This window comes from Drosophila erecta, unplaced genomic scaffold (genome assembly GCF_003286155.1).
Source record: "Drosophila erecta strain 14021-0224.00,06,07 unplaced genomic scaffold, DereRS2 tig00000092-arrow-pilon, whole genome shotgun sequence".
Lineage (NCBI taxonomy): Eukaryota > Metazoa > Arthropoda > Insecta > Diptera > Drosophilidae > Drosophila > Drosophila erecta.
In genome coordinates, this window is record NW_020825207.1 from 15,807,105 (window position 1) to 15,830,929 (window position 23,825).

General features: G+C 40.9%; 4 protein-coding genes across 5 annotated transcripts in view; 3 read left to right on the forward strand and 1 right to left on the reverse strand.

The window, feature by feature from the left end:
* The first annotated feature begins 461 nt into the window (after window positions 1-461).
* On the forward strand, window positions 462-1,730 carry LOC6549578 (putative gustatory receptor 36b). The gene is given in 4 exon segments (XM_001974427.3): window positions 462-729; window positions 780-1,268; window positions 1,271-1,521; window positions 1,578-1,730. Coding segments are annotated over 4 exon segments (1,161 nt in total).
* Window positions 1,731-1,974: 244 nt separating this feature from the next.
* LOC6549577 (putative gustatory receptor 36c) lies at window positions 1,975-3,275 on the forward strand. Its single transcript, XM_001974426.3, has 3 exons — window positions 1,975-2,242; window positions 2,309-3,060; window positions 3,123-3,275. Exons 1-3 carry the CDS (start codon window positions 1,975-1,977, stop codon window positions 3,273-3,275), a joined length of 1,173 nt encoding a protein of 390 aa, XP_001974462.2.
* A 275-nt stretch (window positions 3,276-3,550) lies between these two features.
* Window positions 3,551-6,227, forward strand: LOC6549576 (uncharacterized protein CG31750). Its single transcript, XM_001974425.1, has 3 exons — window positions 3,551-4,201; window positions 5,592-6,002; window positions 6,054-6,227. Exons 1-3 carry the CDS (start codon window positions 3,551-3,553, stop codon window positions 6,225-6,227), a joined length of 1,236 nt encoding a protein of 411 aa, XP_001974461.1.
* Window positions 6,228-11,625: 5,398 nt separating this feature from the next.
* Window positions 11,626-23,825, reverse strand: part of LOC6549575 — a 68,271-nt gene continuing 56,071 nt past the window's right edge. Inside the window, exons 3-7 of one of the 2 annotated variants that reach the window (XM_001974424.3) lie at window positions 19,247-19,458; window positions 15,964-16,099; window positions 13,428-13,693; window positions 12,940-13,075; window positions 11,626-12,873 (exon numbers count right to left, since the gene is read on the reverse strand). In XM_001974424.3, the coding sequence (XP_001974460.1) occupies window positions 12,593-12,873; window positions 12,940-13,075; window positions 13,428-13,693; window positions 15,964-16,099; window positions 19,247-19,458 (1,031 nt within the window). In that variant the 3' untranslated portion in view covers window positions 11,626-12,592. Of the gene's footprint in view, window positions 13,076-13,427; window positions 13,694-15,963; window positions 16,100-19,246; window positions 19,459-23,825 lie in introns of both variants that reach the window. The other variant, XM_015156606.2, reaches the window with a different exon arrangement.

Sequence of the window (23,825 nt, forward strand, 5' to 3'; positions counted from 1 at the left end):
CATACATTAGATAAGTGAAAGTCATTGAATGAAATTAGCCTTGGTGAAACCCAAATCGAGGCCTCTTTTAATTAATGGAAGTATTTGACAGGATTTGATAAGGAATTTCTGAAATTTGCAAGGCATGGCGCCAGCGAATCATCTGAATCTGATTCGCCTGGCTGAATGTGTATCTCAACTATTGGAATATGTATCTCAACTATTGGAATGACTTGCAATACGACATAAATTGAAATATTATATATATATATTATATTATATATATGGAAAATATAGTCCACCAAAATAAAGGAATATATTTTTTTTTTATACGTTATACAATGGAACAATTAACTTTTTTTTTTGTGTAAGCCTTGTTTGTCAATCGGAAATAAAATCTGAGCTCGATATCAGATTATTGTTGTCATTGACATAAGCTAATTACCCTGCTGGCAAATAGCAATTCAATTCAGTTTTTCGAAATGGTCGATGGGGTCGGTTTGTTGCTGAGGGCAGTCCAAACTTACTGCTACTTGATAGGGTTAAGTAACTTTGAGTACGACTGCAGAACAGGACGCGTATTTACAACGTGGCGATGTACTATTTACGCCCTTATGGTGAACATCCTTTTTTCGATGTCAACTATTTATTCTTTTACCGCTCATAGCAATACCAGTGTAGTCTTTCAAAGCGCAAATAAGTTGCATGAATATGTTATCATCATAATGTCCGGCCTGAAGATCGCGGCGGGTAAAATGATAGAAAATGTCTATTCTTCAGGCTGATTATATATTTCTTAGGGCTAATTACCTTGCTTAATAGATGGCTGCAGCGTGACCAAATGATGCACCTGGTGAAGGACGTCATCCGTCTATATCTGATCAATCCGCAGTCGAAGAATTTGACTCGCTGGGGAATTCTACTGAAAGTCTTCATTAGCTTGGCAATGGATCTCTTTCAAGTGGCACTCTCCGTGAATGTATTGGACCACCAGGGAACCGCAGAAACCATGGACTTGGCTGTAAAAATGTGCGTTTCGTTCATCATGAATTTGGCCATATCACAGCACTTTTTAGTAATGCTTTTCATTCGGGCACAATATCGGATTGTAAACGCAAAGCTGCGAAAGGTGATCGAGGAAAGCAGGAGGTTGAGCTTCCTGCAGCAGCGGAATGGAGCATTCATGACGAGGTGCTGCTATCTATCTGATCAGTTGGCAGATATAGGGCAAGTCCAGAGCCAACTACAGTCCATGTTGGGCCAACTGGGAGAGGTATTCGGCCTGCAAGGACTGAATACTACATGTCCATTGTGGGCACATCTTATATGTCGTATAGCATATATAAGTATGGGCACCATAATCTGAAAATATCTGCCAAGACCTCCATCATCGCCTGCATTTGGATTACCCTATTTTACCTTGATGCCGTGATCAATTCCAAAAATGTGCTCTATGTGTTGGACCATCACAAGGAGTTTTTGGTTCTATTAGAGGAACGAACGCTGTTTGCTTCTAACTTGGACGTTCGCCTGGAGGAATCCGTGAGCTATAATCTAATGTCATCAATTTCCTGAGAGTACACTTTCCCCTTTTTCAGTTTGAAAGTCTGCAGTTGCAGCTAGTTCGAAACCCGTTAAAAATCAATATAATGGGCTTGTTCCCTATCACGCGAGGCTCAATTGCGGCTATGTGCGGTTCTATTATAGTGAATTCGATTTTTCTAATACAATTTGACATGGAATTCTTTTGACATTGGGTTTTATTCTTGAATTAACTTCACGATTCAGCGCTTAGTACAAAAATATCGTGCCCGTTTGCAAATATAAATAATGATTCCATATTATCTAACTTTATCATATAATTACTCGGTTTGGTTCAACCTTTGTCCAATCTTATCAGCAGATCTCTTTCGAAATTAGTATAGTACGCTTGGAGTTAAGTTAATTCCACTCCAGGGCAAGCCACGTGGAAGACACTTTCAGTTCATAAAAATAATGGACTTGGAAAGTTTTTTGTTGGGAGCGGTGTACTACTATGGACTGTTCATCGGTCTCAGTAACTTTGAGTTTGACTGGAACACAGGGCGTGTATTTACATCAAAAAGGAGTACTTTGTACGCAATTGGGACGGATTCCTGTATTTCAGTCTTATATATTTATTACTGGACCGGAAACGCAAACATTGTTGATGCGATTTTTGGCAAGGCAAACCTGCTGCACGAATACATTGTCGTCATAATGACCGGACTGAGAATTACTACTGGTAGCAAAAATTTGAATCAAACAGCCGTTGAATAATTTAAGTGCTCAATTTCCGTTGTATTTGCAGGTCTTTTCACTCTGATTCACAGATGGTACCAGCGCTGCAAGATGATGGACCTGACCGCAAAAGTGGTCCGAATGTATATGGCCAGGCCGCAGGTGAAGCGAATGTCTCGCTGGGGCATTCTCATCAAGTTTATTTCTGGGTCTGTGACGGATGGCCTCCAAATGGCCATCATCTTGAATACCATGGGTCGGGTAGAGCCGCAATTCTTCCTGGGACTGGGCTTGCAGTACTGGATATCCGTCATTCTCAACATGGCTATGGTGCAGCAATACATGATAATGCTCTTCGTTCGGACACAATTTCAGCTACTTAACAGCGAACTGCGTCAGGTGATGGAGGAGACCAAGGAGGTACAGTTGAACCGCCGGCATCAGGGAGTCTTCATGACCAGGTGTTGTTCCTTGGCGGATCAGCTAGAGGATATAGCAAGAATCCAGGACGAACTGCAGACGATTGTGAACCAATTGGAAAAAGTATTCGCCATTCGGGCGGCCATGATCTATGGGGGCTACTACTTGTCGTCGGTGGGCACCAGTTACTTGGCCTATAGCATCCTCAAACATGGCTATGAGAATATGAACATGACACTGAGTACTGTTATCCTGGTGTTCTGTTGGTGCTTTTTTTACTATCTTGATGGCTTGCTCAATTTATATGGCATGCTTCACGTCCAAGATGACTACCGGGAAATGATGCAAATACTCGGGGAGCGGACACTATTTGTTGGTTTGGATGTGCGCCTCGATGAAGCCGTAAGTATATGTATGTTCTATTATATATTTGTATTTTCGAAACATTGATTTCTTACCACCAGTTTGAGAACCTTAACCTGCAGCTGATACGAAATCCCTTAGAAATAAAGGTTGTTGAGTTGTATGACGTGACCCGCAGAAGTACACTGGCCATGATCGGAAACCTGATCACGCATTCAATATTTTTAATTCAGTATGATATGGAACATTTTTAAGAATATTGATGCATTAAAGGAATGGCAATGTTAATCAATGTTGTTAATACCTTATTTTTGTCTGCCTAAATACAAACTTCGTGGAAAACAAAGAATGGAGTCGTTTCCGGCTTAGAAAAAAACATTAATTGATTATGTATTCAACTAGTGTTTGTTGGTTGATTGGTGAAATAAGCAAAGCGATTTTGGGTAATTGCCGGTCATCACTCCCAGTTCTCACTCTTCTAGCCATTATGAATCCACCGGGCACATGGGACTCATTCAGTGGTTCCATAATGCCAAAGAAGGGTCATGGAAACCCCTTGAGAAATTCCCGTAATAAGTGGCTATCGCGAATTTTACGATGGTCAGTTTCCTTTATTTGCTGGACATCATATATCATTTATCGCGGCTTGGTGGTTGGGAAAATAAAGTTCGATCCGAGAAAAGGGAAGATGATTATACACCCTCGGAATAATTGGACAAAGCGAGTTGCTCTGATCCTTAAGATATGCCTACTGGTCCATGATTATTCCTTCGCATCATATTTACTTTTGGCGATTGTTCCAATTTTTGTGAAAAGTCCAGAAAGACTTTTTGAAATCATCATGGAGTCAATTAAAATGCAAATAACGCTTTGGAACACCGCTCGTCTTTATTCCTGGCTGAATAGCCCATCCTGGAATCGCTCCTTTGTGAATCGCGCGAATGACGTAATCCGGATAAACGCTGATTTGAAATCAATTCTGGGTCCTCTTTCCTTGGAAGGAATCTCGTTGTTGATCATTTATATATTGCATTTGCAATTTATTCTGCTGAAGAATATTAATTTTCCTTATATAATACCGATACTGTATACCCTGTTTTTGGAGTTAGTTTGCAATGCCTATGTGGCTTACCAAGTGCTGCTGCTCTCTTGGATCGCTGCAATTATTCAATTTCTGAAGGTAAGAACCAAACACTAGTATTAACATTTTTTTAGCCGTAACTCATAGAACAAATAAAGGGTATACTACATTTGTTGTAAAGTACGTTACATGTACAAGGAATCGTTTCCGATGTTCGCATGCAATATATTATTAGGTAATCGGGCTTACAAAGTTCTTTTCAATCGGCGGTCTACCAAGTATGGAGTACTTTTCTTGCCATTTTAAAAGACAATCTGAGTATGGGTTGCATAATGCACGTCGTGTTTACTGCGAAGAAAGCCCGCCTAGTTCAAATCCCACATACTTGTATATTCTTTCAGAGGATCACTAGCCGTGCCGATCTGGCCATGTTTTACTCGTAATGTAAAGACAATGACTGTCGAATATTCTAATGCCTTTGGTAAAAGGGTACTGGTTTTGTTGAAAAAGAATGTAACATGTAGATGGAAGCGTTTCAGACGCTATAAAGTATATATATTCTTAATTAGGATAAATAGCCGAGTCGATCTGGCCATGTCCGTCTGTCCGTCCGTCTGTCCGTATGTTCGCATCGATCTCAGGAACTACAAAATGATATTTTTTCACTTCTTTATATGTATGTATATCTTGTAAATTTCTAAAAAATTGCCCTAAATTTTGCCACGCCAACTCTAACGCCCACAAAAAGTCCAAAACTTTTATGCCCACACTTTTAAAAAGTTTTTTTATTTTTTTTGCAATTTTTTCTCAACGATATTTCAGAATATTTTTAAATTTCTCGTTTGCACTTCCACTAGCTGAATAACCGGTATCTGTCATTCGGGGAACTCGACTATATAATTCTATCTTTTTTGATATGATGATGTTGCAGAAATTCAAAAAAAAAATTAAAAATGTCCCAAGGCTGAAGTTTTATCGGATCTCAACTTATCTTAATTGGATCTTAATCTAAATGTTTCTGGCGCAATTCTCTAAGAATCTGCATTTAAATTTAGAAATCAATTTTTTTTAATTTTTTTGTAATTTTTGTGATGTTATGAAAACTAAAATTCAAAAAAATTAAAAAATGTCCCAAGGCTGAAGTTTTATACTCAATAACTCAACTTATCTTCAAAGTGACATACCTCTAAATGTTTCTGCAACGCCCACACTTTTAAACAATTTTAAAGATTTTTTTCATTTTATCATTTTTTTTCCAATTGCTACCGATATTCCAGAAAATGTTTAAATTTCTCGCTTGCACTTCCACTAGCTGAGTAACGGGTATCTGATAGTCGAGGAACTCGACTATAACATTCTATCTTTTTTTTCTTTTTAATTTTACAGTTTTTTTTTTACAGTTTTTTAATTTTAGCAATTTTCATAGATATGCCAGCATGAGTAAATCAACTAAAGCAGATTGTCTTGTTTCTGACCATTATGATGGCAGGACTACCAGCAGGAGCAGCAGCCAAGCAGAAAGCAACGCAAGAAGCTCCTTCGGCTAATGCGGATATATGCCAAAATCAGCAATGTCCACCAGGATATCAAATTACTATGGCTTCCAGTGGCAAGCATGCTTTTCTCGAACATTGTAGAGCTGGTGGGAAGTTGGTCTTACCTTATCAGATGCATCGTTTTTCACAACCGTCGGATAATGATTAATAAATGGGGCATATATTTCTGGAAGCATCTGGGCGGTGGAATCGCCCCCTTGTTGAGGATGCTACTCATTGGTCTTTTCAATGACCGATTGGTCCAAATGCAGGAATCTCTCAATTTGCAGCTTCTGATAATCGACCTTAAACATCCGAAAATGAAAGAGCTGGATGTGAACTTTACCAGGGAGCTCCAAAAACTGGTAACTATGTGTAGAAGGGTCTTCCTAATAATCTACAGCCGACTATTGCAGCAAACCTGTTTCGATCTCCAGCTAAGGGCACAACCCATTAGAAATCAGATTATGAGTGTTAATCAGGTGTGTGGATGTTCTTTCGCCATGGACTTCTTCTTCTGTACAGTGGTTAATTCAATTAGCTGCGTTCAGTATGAAATAGCAAATGGACAGGATATTCTTTACGACTGAAGTGTACTACTGAGAAATGTAAATGCTTGCTTATAAATAATTGAAATGGAAAACTATTTTAATAAGTGTTATAAATTATAAGAATTTCAAAACATTCAATTCTGTACACAGACACAAATGAAAAAATGTCAAATTAAATTGTTACAGCACACAATTGTATTTGCCACAAATTGCCTTTGGCTAAAATAGAGTAATTCAATTTGAATGTGATTTATATTTCACTACGAATGACAATCAAATAATGTTTTGTTTAAACGGAGAGAATGGTGGGTTTAATTTATATTTTGGCCTTTCGATGCGATGCGAACTGGCCAGGCTGGCTGGCAATGTCAGGAAAAGTTTGCCATTTTCCATTGCACTGGTTCTTTTTTTCGAATTTTATTTGTTTGAGCTTGAGCTGTGGCCAGCGCACATAAATTTCAATTAACATAAATTTAATGCCAGCACACAAAGTTTGGCCAACAAACTCGGCCAGCAGGGAGAGCATTTTCAATTATTGTCTGGTGCATAAAAGTTAGCTTTTCCAGCCCTCAGCCCTCCGAAAATAGAGTGTCCTGCTTTCAACCCTGCGAGTGCAGCTTTTCCGGATCTAATGCACTTGACTTTTGAGTGAGGTTAAAGGGGTGGGCGGGGCACGCCCCTTTAAGCCGCATATAGCAAATGGTCAGAGGCAAAGCAAATTGCTGAAAGGCGCTTATGCAAAGCGATCAAAATGCGAGGCGACATAAACACAAGACGAGAGAAGAAAATCCAACCTCGAGGCAGTAAAACCAATTTGAAATTGTTATTTTAAGCGAGAGTAAATCGCAAAGAAAGGATTCAGGGTGGGTTGAGGTCGTAAAAAATCAAATATCGACAGAGTCTTAGGATGGCATCAGCCATTTGCGGTTAGATAAGCAGAGACGGGGAACTTTTCCTTTGTTTAGATATATGAAAATTGCCAAAACACATTGCCCCGCCTCTTTTCCTGTTGGCCATAAAATTCCAGGTAACGAGATGTATTTCCTGATTAAATCAGCGCATGTGCGGGCTTCTGTTTTAAGGTTCGATTTTGAGAGTTGGGTCCGAGCTGCAAATCTTTGCAAGCCAATAAAAATGGCCAACATAATGAGCCAAGGAAGTGCCAAGTCGATAAAATGTAAATTGGAGGACCTGATTTTATGGGCGGCCTATTCTTAAGGTACATATGCTTGATTTTTTGGAGGAGTTAGAGAAGAGGTATTAAAGTCTTCAAAACAAATTCGAACAGTTGATAATGCAGTTTACAATGAATTATTTAAGTGACTGAAAAACGTTGCCCGTTTAAAAGACGTAATGCGATGCAGAAATATCAATACTTTTGTGCCGTTTCCTGAATGTGTCGGAATTTTCACCAACACGTAACTGCTATGACACGAAATCATTTCCATTTCCCCGGACAAAACGGCTTTTAATGGCACGGACCGGGGAACATCTAAGGTCTACTGCCGCCTGTATGCCAGAAGTGTAGAAATGCCGGCCAGAATCTATATAATTTACGGCCCCGGCAATCCCGAATGATGTGCCAGAAATTGCAGGCAGCCAACGACTGGCCAAAACAGCAACCGACGGGAAGGCAGCAATTTTTTATTTATTTTTATGAGTAATTTGTTCGTTGCCACGCATTTTTATGGCAATGCAAGAAATATGATTGTACCCAATGCCCTTCCGTCTATGGCTTTTTGTGTTTCTTCTATCGTGAAACTTTTCCGATACAAACTGTGAGCTACCAAATGACAAAAGGCATATCTATTGTGTACAGAGCTTACGCAGATATCATTTTGTATTTATATTTAAAATAGGTCTTAAGTTTTTAGCAAACCTGTTGGTGTCAGTAGAAAACCACAACGCATGAGTGTTAACTTTCAAAATTCCTGGCCATACTTTACTGCCCCGGCGCACCTGAACTTTGCGTAGAGGCCAAGCGGCAAGGTGTGTGGGGCAACGCAAGAGATGAGAGCAGAGTAAACAAAGGACAATTACGCAACAGTGGCAAGGACAATGCCGATGCCAGTCCATGCCAGAGAGCCAGATAAGCTGCACGAGCAACGCAAATACCAAGGACAACAAAACCAGGGACAGCAACACCAATGGACAGCTGTTGAAGTGGCACGTAATCTGGCAATGGGGCGTGGCCAATGGACAGTGGCAGACACTTTTATTGCAAATCATTTCAAAAGCTGCAAATGCTAACAACACTACAAGACGACAACTCCGAATGGCAACAAATAATGGCAGCCGGCGACATGACATTGTGTGATGATTGTGGTCCCCCATTTTCCCTCATTTTCCTTGAGCTGCAAGGTGCAATCATCCTGTCTGTCTGCCGCTGACAATTCAAGTCGATAGGGTAATGGATAAACCATTTGGGGATCTAGGGTAGGATAGAAGATGATTTAAGGAATTTTTGCACTGATTGGATTGGGTGGATTTAAAAGTCTTTTGAGCACCAGCTCAAAAAAGAGAAACAATTAAAAACAAAGCGTTTCAAATTTGTATCTTTAGTTTTCATTCGTTTTTCCAAATTGATTACCACGTAAGTCCACTCAAAGTCCGAAATCCGTCGAGCAAAGTCCTTTGCCCAGCCAAATGTCTCTCAAGCTCACACCCAAATGGCATATTCCTTCCAATTGAGCGAGCCCAATTACGCTTTGGGCCATATCGGCATCAGTTTTTAACAGCTTTCCTCGCCCACTTGAGTAACTCACCGCCCCCCATTTTAATGAGCAGCTTAACTTATCATTGTGTGTGTGGGGGGCGACAGGTGAGAGGAGGCAATCGAAAAGTTTACCTGTGCCGCAAATTGATGCCTTCTTATCTGTGCGAAATCAAACATGAAACTTTTAAGCCCCAGACAATTGGCCTTAATATGCCGAAAGTATCTTCCAAATACCTGGCGATGACATCAAGAACTACAGATTAGCTGGAGCTGGAATGATGGCTACCAAAATACCAAAATACCAAAATAGGGCATTAGCTTGGGTGTATTAGCATTTCCAGGAAAATCTTTCCGCTGTTTTCATTAGATGACAAATCTGATTTATGTGACGTTTGATGGCAAATATACCAGGTGGGCCCATTTGCGGCCATTTGTCGGCTGGCTAATAAATCTGCTCAGTCCTTTTATCCTGCATCTTACATCCCCAACACTTATAATTTGTTTGGCTTTGTCCTCGGTATTTATCAAATGTTCTTATTTCGTTGGCAGCTTATTAGTGAAGTCCGGCGAGGAAAAGCTAAGGTGCGACTTACGGATAAGTCCGCAGATATTTTCTATTTATTGTGAACGAAGGTTCGTGTTGCTCTTGCTTATTTTCTTGGGTTGGTGGCTTTTTATGAAAATGTGGTTTGAATTCTAGGTTACCAAAATTTAAGAGAACATCTTCCTTTTCTTTTTATACATCATTTTAATAATAGTAATAAGAAAAATATTAAAATGCATGAATTAAGGAAGAATTTATGAATGATTGAAGAAAGGGAAAACATGGAAAATGAAAATCCAGAGTGGTAAGATGGCAATGGCCTGAAAAGTTATCTTTTTAAAAGCACTTGCCCAACTTGTTTACCTTATCGAATAAATTTTCACTCTCCTCAAATTAACACCTTGTTTTAGGCCATGCACAAATATATATGTATCTCTAGTCGCATTCCGTACCCTGTCTATTTTTTGGCATTTCTATTATTTTGGTAACTGCTCTTATTTTACTGCTAAATGTTTTGTTCCCGGTTCCCTTTTCCGGTCTCAATTACTTTTTTATTTGTCGTTGGAGGTTGTTGTCACGTTCAGCGAGAACATTTTCACGTATTTGAAATATTTTCTTAAAATTACCCAATTTTCTTTGTGTTGCATCAACCAAAATAAAAGGAATACTGAAAGAATCCTCCTGCAATTGGATAGGGTAACTGGTCCTGGGTGTGCAAAGTAATTGAAGCTGGCTGAATGTGGAGGACATACATACTAAGACAAATTCCGAGAGAAATGGACTTTTAAGGTAGTACATTCTGAAATTATAGAGAATTTAAGGCCATTGAAAACGCAGAAAATCTGTGATTTTGAAACAAATATGTTTTATTAATGAATTTCCACTCGTTTACTGCACAATTCTTCGTTCAGTTTTTGATCGCCTGCGAGTAATTTTCGCACGTTGAATGAGGCTTAAAGATATTTACATAGACGTCTGCCCTTTGTCTGGCATTTAAATTCAGTTGAAGTTACTTTATGGCATTTGATTTGAGTTGAGTTGTAAATAATTCCTATTTGCTTACATGGCAGCTTAAAGGTTGAATTGTTTACGGTTTCACATAGAGTTTATCGTATAGAGTTGAATGCATTTTGCTTTTTATGTTCTTGCCTTTTAATACATCTAAAAGTTGTTATTTAAATACACAAATAATTTACACTTACAATTACCACACATTTATTTTTGTATTTTTCGAATTAACGTTAATGCAATTTATAGTTTTTTTTAGTACTTTTGCATTGTTTTCATCTTTTTTATGCTTAGTAGTTTTCTTGTTAATTGCTATTAATGGCATCGATATTAAATAAGATTTAAAAATCAGTTACAGTTGACAACAATGCAGATTTTGTATATGTGTGTTTAATGTATACTATATTTAATTCTATATTTTAATTCCCATTCGCACGCACATTCACCAATTCAGGCCCCCGCAATTGTACTCAATTTCGATTTGAATGTTCGCTCATCGGTATTTAAATGTGTAATTTATATATTTTTTTTTCTAGGTTTTCGCTTATAATTAAAATTGGCTCTGGCTTTTGTTTTGTTTCGTTCCATGATTTTGTTTTGCTGCTGCTGACGTCTTAACTCTAATTTAGTTAGCTCATAATCATATTTACACACAGAATTTATGGACATCAAAGGGCAAAAAACTATGGAATCCATGGACAAATCGCCTTTATATTTACACAATAAAATCCAATACATTTCATTTCATTTGATTTCGTTTCATTTCACTTAATTTCACATATGAATTGAGTTCAACTATGTTTTAAGGCTTCATCACAATCATTTTGCTATTGTTTAAATTTGTGTTCATTTCTCATGCTCCTTTGACTCTTGCTATTGTTTTTAACATTTGGCTAACTAAACGGTTTACATTTCCTCTGGATGATGGCTAAGTCGAACCCGGAATGTTATTAGTTTTTTTTTTTTCAAAAAGGATCAAACACACACAGAAGCACGCACGCGTTTTAGTTAATACCCATTAAGACTTTGGCAATTCATATAAATGTACGATATGTTTTTGTTAGTTTTAAGACTTTTCCAACAGTCACCAAGTTGTAATTCCTAACTTTGATTAGTTTTTCTCTCTGTTCTTAATTTTTTTTGTTTAATTTAAAATTAGGTGCTTTTTGGTTGTTTTTATGTGATTTCTTATCGGTAGCATTCTTTACCTTTATCTAATTACAATTTTACATTGTTAATGCATGCTCAACGAACAACGAAGTTTATAGACAAATCATCTAATTAAAGAAGACATTTTGGTTGTTTTTGTTGAATTCGAGTGACAGTTATACAGTACTTAACGAAAGTATAGCGAGTTGAAAAATATTGAATTTAATTGGTACTTTATTTGTAAGTTTATACCAACAATACCATTTTCGGTCCAGAAAGCTATTTTCCGTAATATTGAGACATGTCTATGGAAGTTCATATACTTTCGTTACGCACTGTATATTCCACAAAATATTCACCATACGTTTTGCATAAAATTCCCCTTCATCTTCTCTTAGCTAAAACAATCTTACCAATACATTTGCTTACATATTTATTTATAATTATTTTTGTTTTGTTCTGTTAAACTCGTATTTTCCCTTGACCAACTTTTGTTGAAGGATTTTCCATTCACTTTCCCTCTGTTCCGTCCGTGTGATATTGAAATTCTGTTTTGTGTGTGAATGAGCCTAACCAAAATAACATACAATACAGTTACATAAATATATATATTAAACATTAACTATTTACAGTTGGATTTTTCTTTCGACACAGGCTTTAACATTTCCTTAGAGAGTTAAACCATTAGCACGCTTTTTCACATACAATTTTTCTCATACTCAGACAAGTAAATGTAATTTATTCTCTAGATAGGTTTTGTTTCAAATTAAATTCATGAAAGCTTTTGTTAACGGCATAAAGAAATTAGCTGCGTTTCTTGCGTTTTGCTTGATTTTCTTTGTTTCTTTTTTTTTGTTTTTTTTTTTTGTTGATTTCCTGTTTTTGATTCTCAATGAGTTTCTTTATTTTCTATGCAAAGCGAAGACGGAAAAATCGGTGAAAAGTGTGTGTTGTGGAGGGAAATAGCCGCCGTGTGGCTTAATGCAGCTACCGTGCAGTCAATGCCATTTTCTCCAGCTGCGTTGCGGATTTTCCGTGACTCGTCCTGCGATTTTCCTCCCCGCGGCCAGCCAGCAACTCTCTCGCCTGCTGAGCTCCTTTCGTTATCCCAATCCCTCCAGGCGCAGTGCGATCCGTGGATATTCTATCTGTATCTATATCTCTCGCGATTCCCTGTGCCAGTGTTGCCATCACCAGCACCGCCAGCGCCACCGGAAGGAGGACGAGGGGCGTGGCTGGGTTGGACGACGGTGGAGCCGCGGAACTGGCTGCATTTGGTTGGACGAACAAGAGCGATAAGATTTTGGTCACAAATAATTCCCGGTAAGACGTACCTTGCACGGGATCGGCGCGCGAGTTGCTGGCGTAGACCGTTTCCCGGGACTCGAGCACGGGCGCCTTCTGCGGCCGGTCGCCCTCCACGGACTCCTCGTTGCACCTCCAGTACACGGTCGACAGTTCGGCTATGCACTGCAAGATCCAACAGATTTGGGGTTAGCTGGCTGGGCGTGCGAACTACTGTCGAACTTGCGCGACTTCAAAACAGTCAAAAACAATGCAACCATCTCTTTGTTTTAGCTTATAATGGAAAATAACATGTAAGGCACATGGTGCACTAAAATAACATTTTAAATACAAAAAAACTTAAGTTCGCTGAAAATAAGGGAATACATCTTTTTATAAAACTAAAACAAATTATAATACGGTTTTTGGAACTGCTATGCGCGTTTGGTATCTACCCGAACCAAGTGCTACATTGTTTTGGGACTGTTTTGAGCCACAAGAGTCCGACAGTTGAGTCTAGTTCAGTTGTGCAACTCACCTTAAGTTTCATGTTGCCCTTGCGAAAGTGCTTCTGCTCCACCCGGAACTGGAGGCCCAGCACAGAGGTTTCCAGACCATCGCGTCCCGAGACAATGGTGTCATATTTGCGTAGCTTCTGCTGCTCAACTGGCTCCCCATTCACTTGCCAAGATAGTTTCACGGCGGGCTTGGAACGTCCTGCGGTGCAATTGACCCGGACATAGTCTCCGATCTGGTAGCGCGGTCGTCCACCACTGATTTTCGGCGATCCCTCGTCCGGCAGATCTGAGAATCAAATAGAAAAATGCGAAAAACATCAGTTTTAGGGCTGCCGTCACAGCGGAAATTTCATTTGCGGCCGCGGACCTTTGGCGGTGACTGTGGCCAGCGAGAGATTGTAACTGAATTTTGCAATAAACCTAAGCCACCACAGAAGCAGCGAGGGAACAAGGACCGCTCCAAATCCAAAGGGAAAACAAACTCAGCGGAACGCAGCCGGAAATTCAATAAAAGTTCCAGCCGTTGATGCACTGACGGCTTTGGATAAAACTGCAAGCGGAAAAACAAAAATCAAGGAAACCAATAAAAACTGTCTAGCCAATGTGCCAACACTCTGCGAAAACGATGAAAAATAATAAGGGGAAACTAGGTTATGATTTGCATCTAATTTGTAGTTTGCTGAACAGTTAAATAGTAAGTATGTATAATTCAAAAACCTTTAGGAATTAACCATTTTTTTTGTAGTTTCAGAAATATTATTCATTACTGAGAGAGCAAAGTGTCCAGCTATTTTATCACCATACCCCAAAACAAATCCCAGCCTGACCGAGCAGTTAAAATGGCTCTGCAAAACGGAAACGGAAATGGTTTCGACTTGTTGTTGTTTGCCAAAGGGGCCCCGAAAAAGGCATCTGTGGGCGAGTTCCCAAATGCCACGATGTGGGCTAGGATGGTGGGCGGTGAGTTGCGAGCCGTGGCATATGCCCAGCCCGTTCTGCTGCCGAAGCTTTTAAAAACTTTGATTGATAGCCAAACAGAGCCAGCCGGGATGGAACCGCAGTATGAGCAGAACCAGCAACAAAACATCCGAGAGCCAGAAACAAAAGCACAACAAAAGCCCCCGTTTAGAACAAAGACAGAGTCCACGTTAAACAATAAAAGGGAGACAGCCATTGCAAAAAGGGCGGTGCGTGGGTGAGGGCGTGGGGGCGTGTCGACACGCCCACGCAAAAGTTTTATAATTGAACAAACGAAATGTCAACGCCAGTTCAAAGCGCTCCCCACTGCAAGTGTAGTGGTGAGTGGGTGTGCTACACTGGCAGAAAGTGGAGCCAATTTAGATTTCTTTTTTACTTTTTCAGAGCATTAAACAAGTTTTTGTGCCACTTATTTAAATATGCTGACCGGCTGAAGAAAGCCTTTTTAATCTATAATTTAAATAAGTTTGATTACAATAATCATTATTGGTGTATTTCCCACATGGCCATTGCTGTTTATTAGCTATAGTTTTCACCATAGATATAAACACAATACTTGCTAAATAAGGCAGTGAAAACTATTCGCCGTGCAAAATGTGGGTCGATGAATAATAACGCGCACCTTAAAGTTGCGGCTTACTTGACGTTTTGTTTGCGTTTTCAGTTTTGCGGCGGCGTCTCGAGAAAATTTTGGCATTGCCCTGCAGGAATTTTGGCCAAGACAAGAGCCACGGGAGCCCAAGACAGACAACCTCCAAATTGAGTTAAACCGTTAAGCTTTGGCAAGTTTGGCCCGGGGTGAAAGTGGGAGCACGGACCAAGTTCAGTAAGCTTATTTGGCATTAGAAGCATGAAATCAAATGAAGCCTGTCAAATGCACTGCAAATGCTTTTGACTAAGTAAACACAACTCCGATTGAATAAAGCTGATTGGGCCAGCCTGCTGGAATCACTTGGAGTTGCCAGTTTAGTTCGGGGCCAAGTAAATGACCCAGGCCAAGGCCAAGCTCCAGACAGTTGGTGACGATTAATGGGGTAAGTGTGTTTACCTGATGGGAATCCTCGCTTAAAGAGAAACTTTTTGCAGGCATCTGGTGGCTAGAGTGCTGGGTAATGCGCAAAGTTTCTAGCAATGGCTCATTTCACTCATTTCATTATGATCTTCGTTTTACTTTTAATTTCTGAAAGCTTTTTAATTAGTTTTGCTTTCCAGCACTAGCCAGTAATATATTATGCAAATTCCACTAGGTGCCGAATCTACCTACCCGCATATGAATTCAATAGCTTAGCAGCCTGGAACAGTCAAGACCAAGTCAAGTCGAAGTAAATTGCTCTTATAGGGTTAATACTGCCGTCCTGTGACAAGTTGCAGGAGTAAAAGTCAAAGTCAGCGTCAACTACCCACCGACAGGACCCCGTTTCCCATTGCCAGTTCTAGCCACAGCATCTGGGCCACAGCAGTCAGCGCCAAATGGCCGCAATTTCTAATTAGAGTTATAAGTTTTCGCCCGACCCAGCCAGTATATATATACTCGTGTATGTATGTGCGCCGGGGAATATACTTGTATATGCTACTTACATGCAACAATCATGTCGCCGTGCTCGGTGACCGTTTGGAAGGAGGGTGCCTCGCCAGAAACTTCGCACCGGAAGCGGCCCGCCGACTGCAGATTGACGTTGCGCAGCGTAACAATCGCGTCGCTCGAGTTGTGCAACTGCAATTAAAAACGAGAGCAGAAAGTAACGGTCAGAAGTTGGGAAAATATCCGATGGGGGTTTGCTTTTGGCAAATATTGCATGCTCTTTTCCCAGCAATCCGCAGGATTGATGTACATGAATACTGCTTAAAACAAACAAATATAAATTTTCGATCATACAAACGCTGTCTTAAAACATTATTGCTTAAATAAAAATATCAAATATTTATGGATTACACTGCCTGGTTCTAGTGCCTGGTTTTAGCTAAAATAAATTTCTAAAATAATATTAGAAGAACTGGTCTACGTAAAGTGAAAGTACCTGAGCATAGGGTAGAAGGAAAGACTTTGTTGAATCGAGGGAAATTGTTGAATGATGGGGACGCAGGAGATGGCTGGTTAAAATTAATGTAACGAAAAGTGGGAAAAAGTTGCAGCTGCCAGGAGAAACCCCCTTTTCAATGTAGCTCTTGGCGTTGTCATTGGCAGTTTCAATACCATCAGCCAGAGGCGTTGGCGAGGGGGCTTGTCGAGGGGCAGGGGCTGCTGCAGCCACTTTGGACATTAATGTAACGTAATTGCTTTTGAAAATTGCCGCAGCTTCGCTTGTTTTCAAGCTGGCCTTCTTTTTTCTTGCCTTTCTTGTTTTTTCCACCCCCCCGTAAATGCCTTTTAAATGTCGGGGATGTCCCAGCGCCTCCTGCACCTTAAAAATAGGGCCGCTCGAAGGGTCAGCGCTGAATGTCAGACCGAAAAAGGGTTAGGCAAATATTTCACTTGAACTTAAAGCCATTAAATCCGGGTCCAAATGTGAGAGAGGCTATTGGTGCGGGATAAGGAGATCAGCTGCGTGTTGTTTAGCCCCAGAACTGCCAAATCCACCCACACCACCCCCACTTTGTTATCTGGCCAAGCAGAAAAGTGCACTTTGTTATCTTTTATTGCGCATTCTTAGCCGGCCCCTGCCCTCCCCCATGTTGTTTTAACCTAATTTATAGTTTGCCACACAAACACACGGATGTGCCAGGGAGTTGAGCCCAGGTAAACCGCACGTCCAAGTCCCAAGTTGGCCGGAGTAACAGCCAACTATTGGCCAACTGCAATAAAACAAGCTAAAACAGCAGCAGAAGACCCCTGCGCACACGTATATCTCCCCGCCGCAGTCACTCAAATCGATTATGCTAAAACAATATCCAGCAAATGGAGCTGCGGCACACACCCGCCTCAATTGCTTATCGCTAACTGGCATCTTCTGTGAGTCCCACCGTAGTCCTCCCCACAGTCCTTTCGCAACATCAAAAAGTTCACCGCCAAGCGGCGAAAAGAGCAGCGCACAGTGGGTTGCGCTGGCGAATTGAGTGCTTGAAATGATGTGCCCATTAAAAGGTGATAAAGGAGTGGTGTGGAACCTTGAGGTCCCGAAACGGGTCTTAACTAGAGCACTGCGCTGAAAAATGTTAAGTATTCTTTAACTGTGAGTCTCACTCGAATGGCAAATGTCACTCTCATTACTGCTTTACTTCGATTTGCCGCCCATATCAACAAATGTGGATTGATATCCACCGCAGTACTACCACTTTTCATTCGTTTAGACCGCAATATTGCTCCAAGCCACTGTGGTGGCGAGCGGAAATCGTTTAGTGGTAATGTGTAGCGTGGATCGCAGAGTGTGGAGTTTTATGCGGCGAGCGCAACGCGCTTTATGGACACTCCGACGACCACGCCCCCTACCGGCAGCAAACGCAAAGCGCAACTTGAAATATTTATTGCACTTAACGAGCGACAGGGTCGGACTGCGGGGTGGGGGGATGCATGCATGGGAAAGCAGATTTCACTTTTTCGGTGGCCAACTAGAGGAAAATGCGGGAAAATGGGAAATCCTATGGCAAGAAAGGCGAGCGTGGCATGTCGAATGTAACCATCAACTGGCTGCGATTGTCTGCTCACGTGCTTATCTGAAACTCGCTTTTCCAGCCCGAGCACCCCTTCCCCCCAATTTCCCCCACAGCACCCCCATCTCCGCTTTTCCAGGGGGCTTGGGGGGGAGTGCATTGTTACGTGCCAAAGTTTTAGTGGCTAAAATAATGGAGCAACGCCTGAAGAAGTGCCCTACACTCATTCTATTTTTGCGGTCGATTAAACAGTTCGATCTGCGAATGTTTTATCTCTCTTGGCATATGTTTGACAAGCTATCTGTATTTGCTCGCAAAGCTCTTAACTTGGCTTTAAGCGTTCCACGAAGTTCGAGTGAAATGCAATTCAGAAAATTCAGGGCATATTAAAATAAAACTTTGTTTTATTCTGAGCATTGCATGTACCTAGCATATATGCTGTATCTCTTTAGTGTGGCAGTTTGAATACTGCGCAGATAACTAAAGGTGAAGTTTTGGCATTGAAAAGTTTTTAAACTTATGCACAATAATCTAAAATAACTGAGCTTAAGGCGGTTTCTAAACATCTCCGTCATTCTACTTGTGTGCTATTCACCAATTAAGCAATTAAGCTTAGTTAAGAGCTATCTGCTCTTATTATGCAATTAGTTTGAAAGGTCTTTATTTCCTTGTTTCGTTAAATATTTTTAAAATTTTCTCCTTCCCCGTTTTCATTTCACGACCGAGCAGAGGCCCAGTTTCCTGCCTTGCCATTCAAGCCCAAAACTAAGTGCAGAGCTTCTTTTGTCCCTTAGTTTTCGCACTGAAGATATCGCATTGTCTGCAGAGACAAGGACTCCCATGCTTTCCTCTCACCAAATCACCTTTGCCACAGCACGGAACAATTTCCCAAAAAATAGATGCGGTGTACACGGGAAAAAGTATTGATGAAAAACGGAACTTGGTTAAAAAAGAGGGGCATCATGTGTTCTTCAAGAATATTAAAGCTTACTATATGAAAGGAAATTTTAAATATGAAAAAAGTGTATGTAATGCAGCGAGTCAATTAATTATTTTGAGTACATGTTACTAGTCTTTTTGTCCATGTGAAGATGCAGAACTTTTGCAAAGAGAAAGAGGGGAAAGCTGCCCCTGCATTGTTCTTTCGGCAGCTACCACAAAAGTATGCAACGCTGTTTGTAATGTTTAGTTTTAGTAGGACACCGCCACCAACAGCAACAGAAACTTTGTTCAGTTCGCTCTCCAGTAATAATAGGATATACGGGGTACTCACATCGACGTTGACACCAGGCAGCAGGAACGTTTGGGCAGGCGGCATATCCCTCGGCACATAGCGGTAGAACTCGTTGCCATCCTTGTACCATTTCACGGAGTAGAGGGCCTCGCCGTCCAGATCGTACAGACACTCCAACTGGGCCGCGGTGCCCTTAATCACGTACATCGGAATGCGAACCTCGGTCAGTCTCAGTCCAGCGACGCGGAAATCTGCGTTGGAATAAATGAAGGAAGAGCAGACGAATTAAGGCGGAGTTGACCAACTATTGGCCCGAGGTTCCGGGTATATGGGCTTGAATAAGGTGTAAGTAAATGTAAAGTATAAAATATGATTTTGGTAACACCAAATGACATTGCTGATTGCATATTTCAATTGATTGTGAATTTTGGAGCGCATATTCCCAATTAAATGCCTTCTGGAAGAGTACATCTGGGCAGAACTCAATGGCTAAACCTTTAAATAGGTTTTTTCAGGTGCTTAAACACTTTAATTGACGGTGGGATGCAAACGGCGGACGCCTGATTGATTTATGTAGCTGGAAATTTTTAATTAATTACCAAAGTTTGTTTTCACTGGAGCCCGCGTCAACTGACCAGCAAAATGACCGATGGACTCCCCCGAACCCTTCGGTGCATAATGTATACTTTATATAATTTATAAAAACATTTTACCCATTTTATCGGAAACTCTTTTTTCGCTTAATTTGTTAAAGTGCTTTCTACGAGAGTGGTTACGTGCTGTAAATTACATTATACATAATAAGGCAATGCGTTGACAGCAAATGATGATTTGCTATGGCGGCAGGACTATTCATTCATTCATATAAAGTAGGACGGGCAGAAGACTCCTGGCGCTCACTGTGGTTTTGTCCACTTGGCCCAACGACTTATTTCGGGTCTTGTAGCACTTTATGGCAAACTTGTTTATTGTCAATATTGACATTGATACAAACTCGCTCACTGTGGGTGGGGCGGAGACACATAGTGCAGGAATATATGGAACATGTACACACTCACGCCCACCCACTTCTTCGGTGGGTCGCACATTACAGCACCCGAGGCAGGCTTTTCCAGCCCACAGTTTTCCCTTGCCTTTTCTCCAATCGTTGCACATTACAAGTGTAATAAAATGTGAGAGGATATTATTGTCCGCACGGGCAAGGGAAGGCCAAGTCCCCCACTAGTCCATATCAATCTCAATGACAACATCTGTATCTATATCCCTATCTTTATCTATATCCATGGCTTGGACTGGCAATTGTTGTCGCTTCAGATGAGTTGCCTTGGGTTGAGTGCAACGTCATGTCCAGTCGAGAATATAAACACTTTTCGAGCGAAAATATGATGAGAGACACTTTGACAACAAGTTTTGCACTGGTTTTCAATTAACTTATGGATGAGCTATTCAAACTGATTGAATTAGAGGGCAAGAAATAGGATCAAAACGTCAAGTAAGAAGATGGAAGGTGAAAGGTCACTCTACAAATATCTTCTTCAATGAAGCAGAGGATGGAATCCATTCTAGAAACGGAAAGTGAACCTGTCAAAAAAACTACAAAAATTAAAATGTTAAATTACTAAAACGGGCCATTATTTATTTCAGAACAGCTCAGTTGGGTGTTATAAATGTTAATATTATAAAGTTAATGTTCATCTAGAAACGGCTAACGCAAATTGGCTTGCGTTAAAGGGGAAAACCAAACAAACAAGCTTGCCAATGAACATAAATGGCGAACCTGTCAGGATATCCAAACTCGAGTATGTACGGTAATATATGTACACGGAAACCATGGAAATGCACATACAAACACCCACAAGTGAGAGAATACCGAGTACTTAAAGCAGCCACTTGCAGCAAGTACTTTGCCACAATTTGCAGGAAAAGTTGCAACAAATGCCATTCAGCTTTGCGAAGGAAGGGCGGCAACCCGAAGGAGAAATGTATGCAGGGACCAAAGGACATTAATGAGACTGCACAGGTGAAGTTTTTGGTAGAGATTCTCTCCGCAAGCACCATGTCCTCTATGAGAAATAAACTCCTTTGGAGCACTTGCTGGCCAGCATCCAAAACAAAGAAAAATGCGCATGAGGAAAGGTAAAATAAATACAGAAGCGCAGAATAAACAGAAAAACTTTTTATTTGATTTTCCAGGGAATTTAGGTTACAAGCTCTCATTAATTCTGCTTAAGAGTCAAACAGCAAATGGAACTGTGCACAAAAGCAGTGGCGTTGCCAAAAAATGTACAACAGTCATGTCCCTCGAAAAAAAATGCCATAGAGCGAATGTATTTAAATTTCTTAGTGAAAATGAATAAAGATGCACTAATTTGATTGGAACCAAGGGGGGAACATTAGTCTTGAAATGTAAAAAAAAAATTCAAAATTAAAATAGCATTGGTAATTTTCTGAGAAGCTTAGAAATAAAATCCTAGTCGATCGGAAGTACCTACAGAAAAAATAAAGAACATATTTAGCCTCATTAGAAATAGAAACTCGACTTTGATTTTGGATAATATCAACTTGAACTAAGCCGTAGCCTACCACGAGGTACTACTGTAACTATCTGAAGGAGCCTGCGAACAGCTGATGCATCAATAGAGGCAGCAGCAGTTTCAGCAAAAGTTTCGCTTTTAGGTAATTCCAGCAACTTTGTCATTTGGGCGCCTTGGCACACTCACCAACACACTTAATACACGCTAACACAGGCACACCCATACACACACATCACGTGCAGAGTGTCAACAGGGCACACAATGGCAGTTCTCGCATCCTTTGGTTCTTGCCGGAGTTGAAGTTCGGGTTTGAGTGAAATTAATATGCTCAGGCTGCGACCTTTGCCAAGTCAAAAATCAATTTCCCGCTCCCTCACACTTCAAAAAATGTCCGACAAACAAGTAGAATTTTCAATATATCTTCAATATTTCCCTATTATATAAGGTATTGAATATTAAATGACAACTACAAATCTACAAGAAATTCATGTCATTCCATGGAGATTGTGCATTTTTTGACTGTGCATTGGCTTGGGGAAAAGTGAATTTCGTTCACTTTTGCTGCTGCTGCCTTTTCTTCTGTCAACTTTTTCTGTGGGCGACAAAAGTTTCCTTTCATACTTCATTGGGGTTAAGTGATTAAATTTGCAAAGGACGCAAAAATACCCAGAAATATTCGTATACGATGTAACTAGGGAATGGAGGGTGCGAAAGCCAAATGGGAAATAGAATGAAGGGAAAACTTTTTCACATATGACACGAAAATATATGCGGGATCTACCTCCTCTCCTATGAATCCTTTCCCAATATTATAGGATTCCACGCGTGCATAGTTCCTAACAAGTCCAAACTTTGGCAGGAAATGGTTTCAGTCTGGTCGATTAATTTTCTCGAGTAGGGTGAAGGATCGATATTAGCGCTTAAGTAAGCTAGACAGCAAATCAAATCCTAAATATATTACTTTCTATTTTAGTGCACACTGTTCTTTGGGCTTCTCAATTTCAATTTCTTCTTGATCTACTCTCTTATTTCAAACACCAAAGTGCACAGTCCTGCCCACTGTGGATGTTAATAGGTGACAAATCATGTTCGATTCCGTTTCGCCTGCGGGAATGCTCTCGAAAATGTCCAAAGCTCATCTGTTGCTGCAGCGCCCCCTGGCGGTGCTTGTTTAAGCTGTCATCGGTGTCGTAGGTCCTGAATTTTTGGCGGATGGGCGGGGAGCTCCACTGCTTGGGGCAGGTTCCTGTATCCGTATCGTTACACTTTTGCCGGACATCTTTAATCTTTGGCAAAAAGTTAGCCTCGTTAGGGAGTTGGCCTTTTTCTAAGGTCGAGCCGCTTTTTCCTCCTATTTGTCTGTTTTTCCCTGGCCTCTCTCCCTATCTCCTAGCCTGCAGGATACCTCTCTTTTTTTGGGACCTCGGGGCCGGTTCAGGCTTAATATCCGCTGCCAGCGCCATTGTTGTTGCTGTTCCTTGGTTTATTAGTAGTTCGTGCCAGGACACCAAGGATGCCGGAGCGCCAGGATACCAGGATACCAGTAGATGAACAGGGCCGGCAGCCGAAGCTGTTTGCCTATGTAAATGTCCGCACATGAGTCGGCACTGTGGACCATCCTCATCCGCATTCTCATCCTGCCAGCCAGGACAAACAATGGCAGTGCGTGTGCATGGTCCTGCTCGACTCCTTCGGCTTGCCCACTGTGGCCAGTGCCCGAGGTAGCAATATTTGCTTTCTCCACTCTCATCATTTGCATATAATGGCTCTGTAAAAGTTCATAAGGATCTGGCCGGGATAGGGCGTTCGGGGATAGGGGGCGATGCCTGCAATTCGATTGCGGAATTTAATAAAAACCCGTTGCAGGCTATGCATTCCCTGGGATTGAAAAATACTATAGCAAAAGCTCCGCCACAGCGAGAATGATGATGATCTAAACTAACTGAGCCAAACTGAATTGGGAAAGAGTTGAAAGGAGACCAGCCATTTTTACAGCACAAATAACAAATATTTCGACCAGCTCCGATTCGGACTAAGCCAAGCTATCTGTTTCTGGACCCTCCGGGATGGGCAGATATTCGCGA

Bases quoted from the DNA above. Each gene is read 5' to 3' on its own strand.
- LOC6549577 (XM_001974426.3), top strand. From the start codon at position 1,975: ATGGACTTGGAAAGTTTTTTGTTGGGAGCGGTGTACTACTATGGACTG. The intron at 2,243-2,308 runs GTAGCAAAAATT...TTGTATTTGCAG, and splicing joins CGGACTGAGAATTACTACTG to GTCTTTTCACTCTGATTCAC. The intron at 3,061-3,122 runs GTAAGTATATGT...TCTTACCACCAG, and splicing joins ATGTGCGCCTCGATGAAGCC to TTTGAGAACCTTAACCTGCA.
- LOC6549576 (XM_001974425.1), top strand. From the start codon at position 3,551: ATGCCAAAGAAGGGTCATGGAAACCCCTTGAGAAATTCCCGTAATAAG. The intron at 4,202-5,591 runs GTAAGAACCAAA...TTATGATGGCAG, and splicing joins CAATTATTCAATTTCTGAAG to GACTACCAGCAGGAGCAGCA. The intron at 6,003-6,053 runs GTAACTATGTGT...CGACTATTGCAG, and splicing joins CCAGGGAGCTCCAAAAACTG to CAAACCTGTTTCGATCTCCA.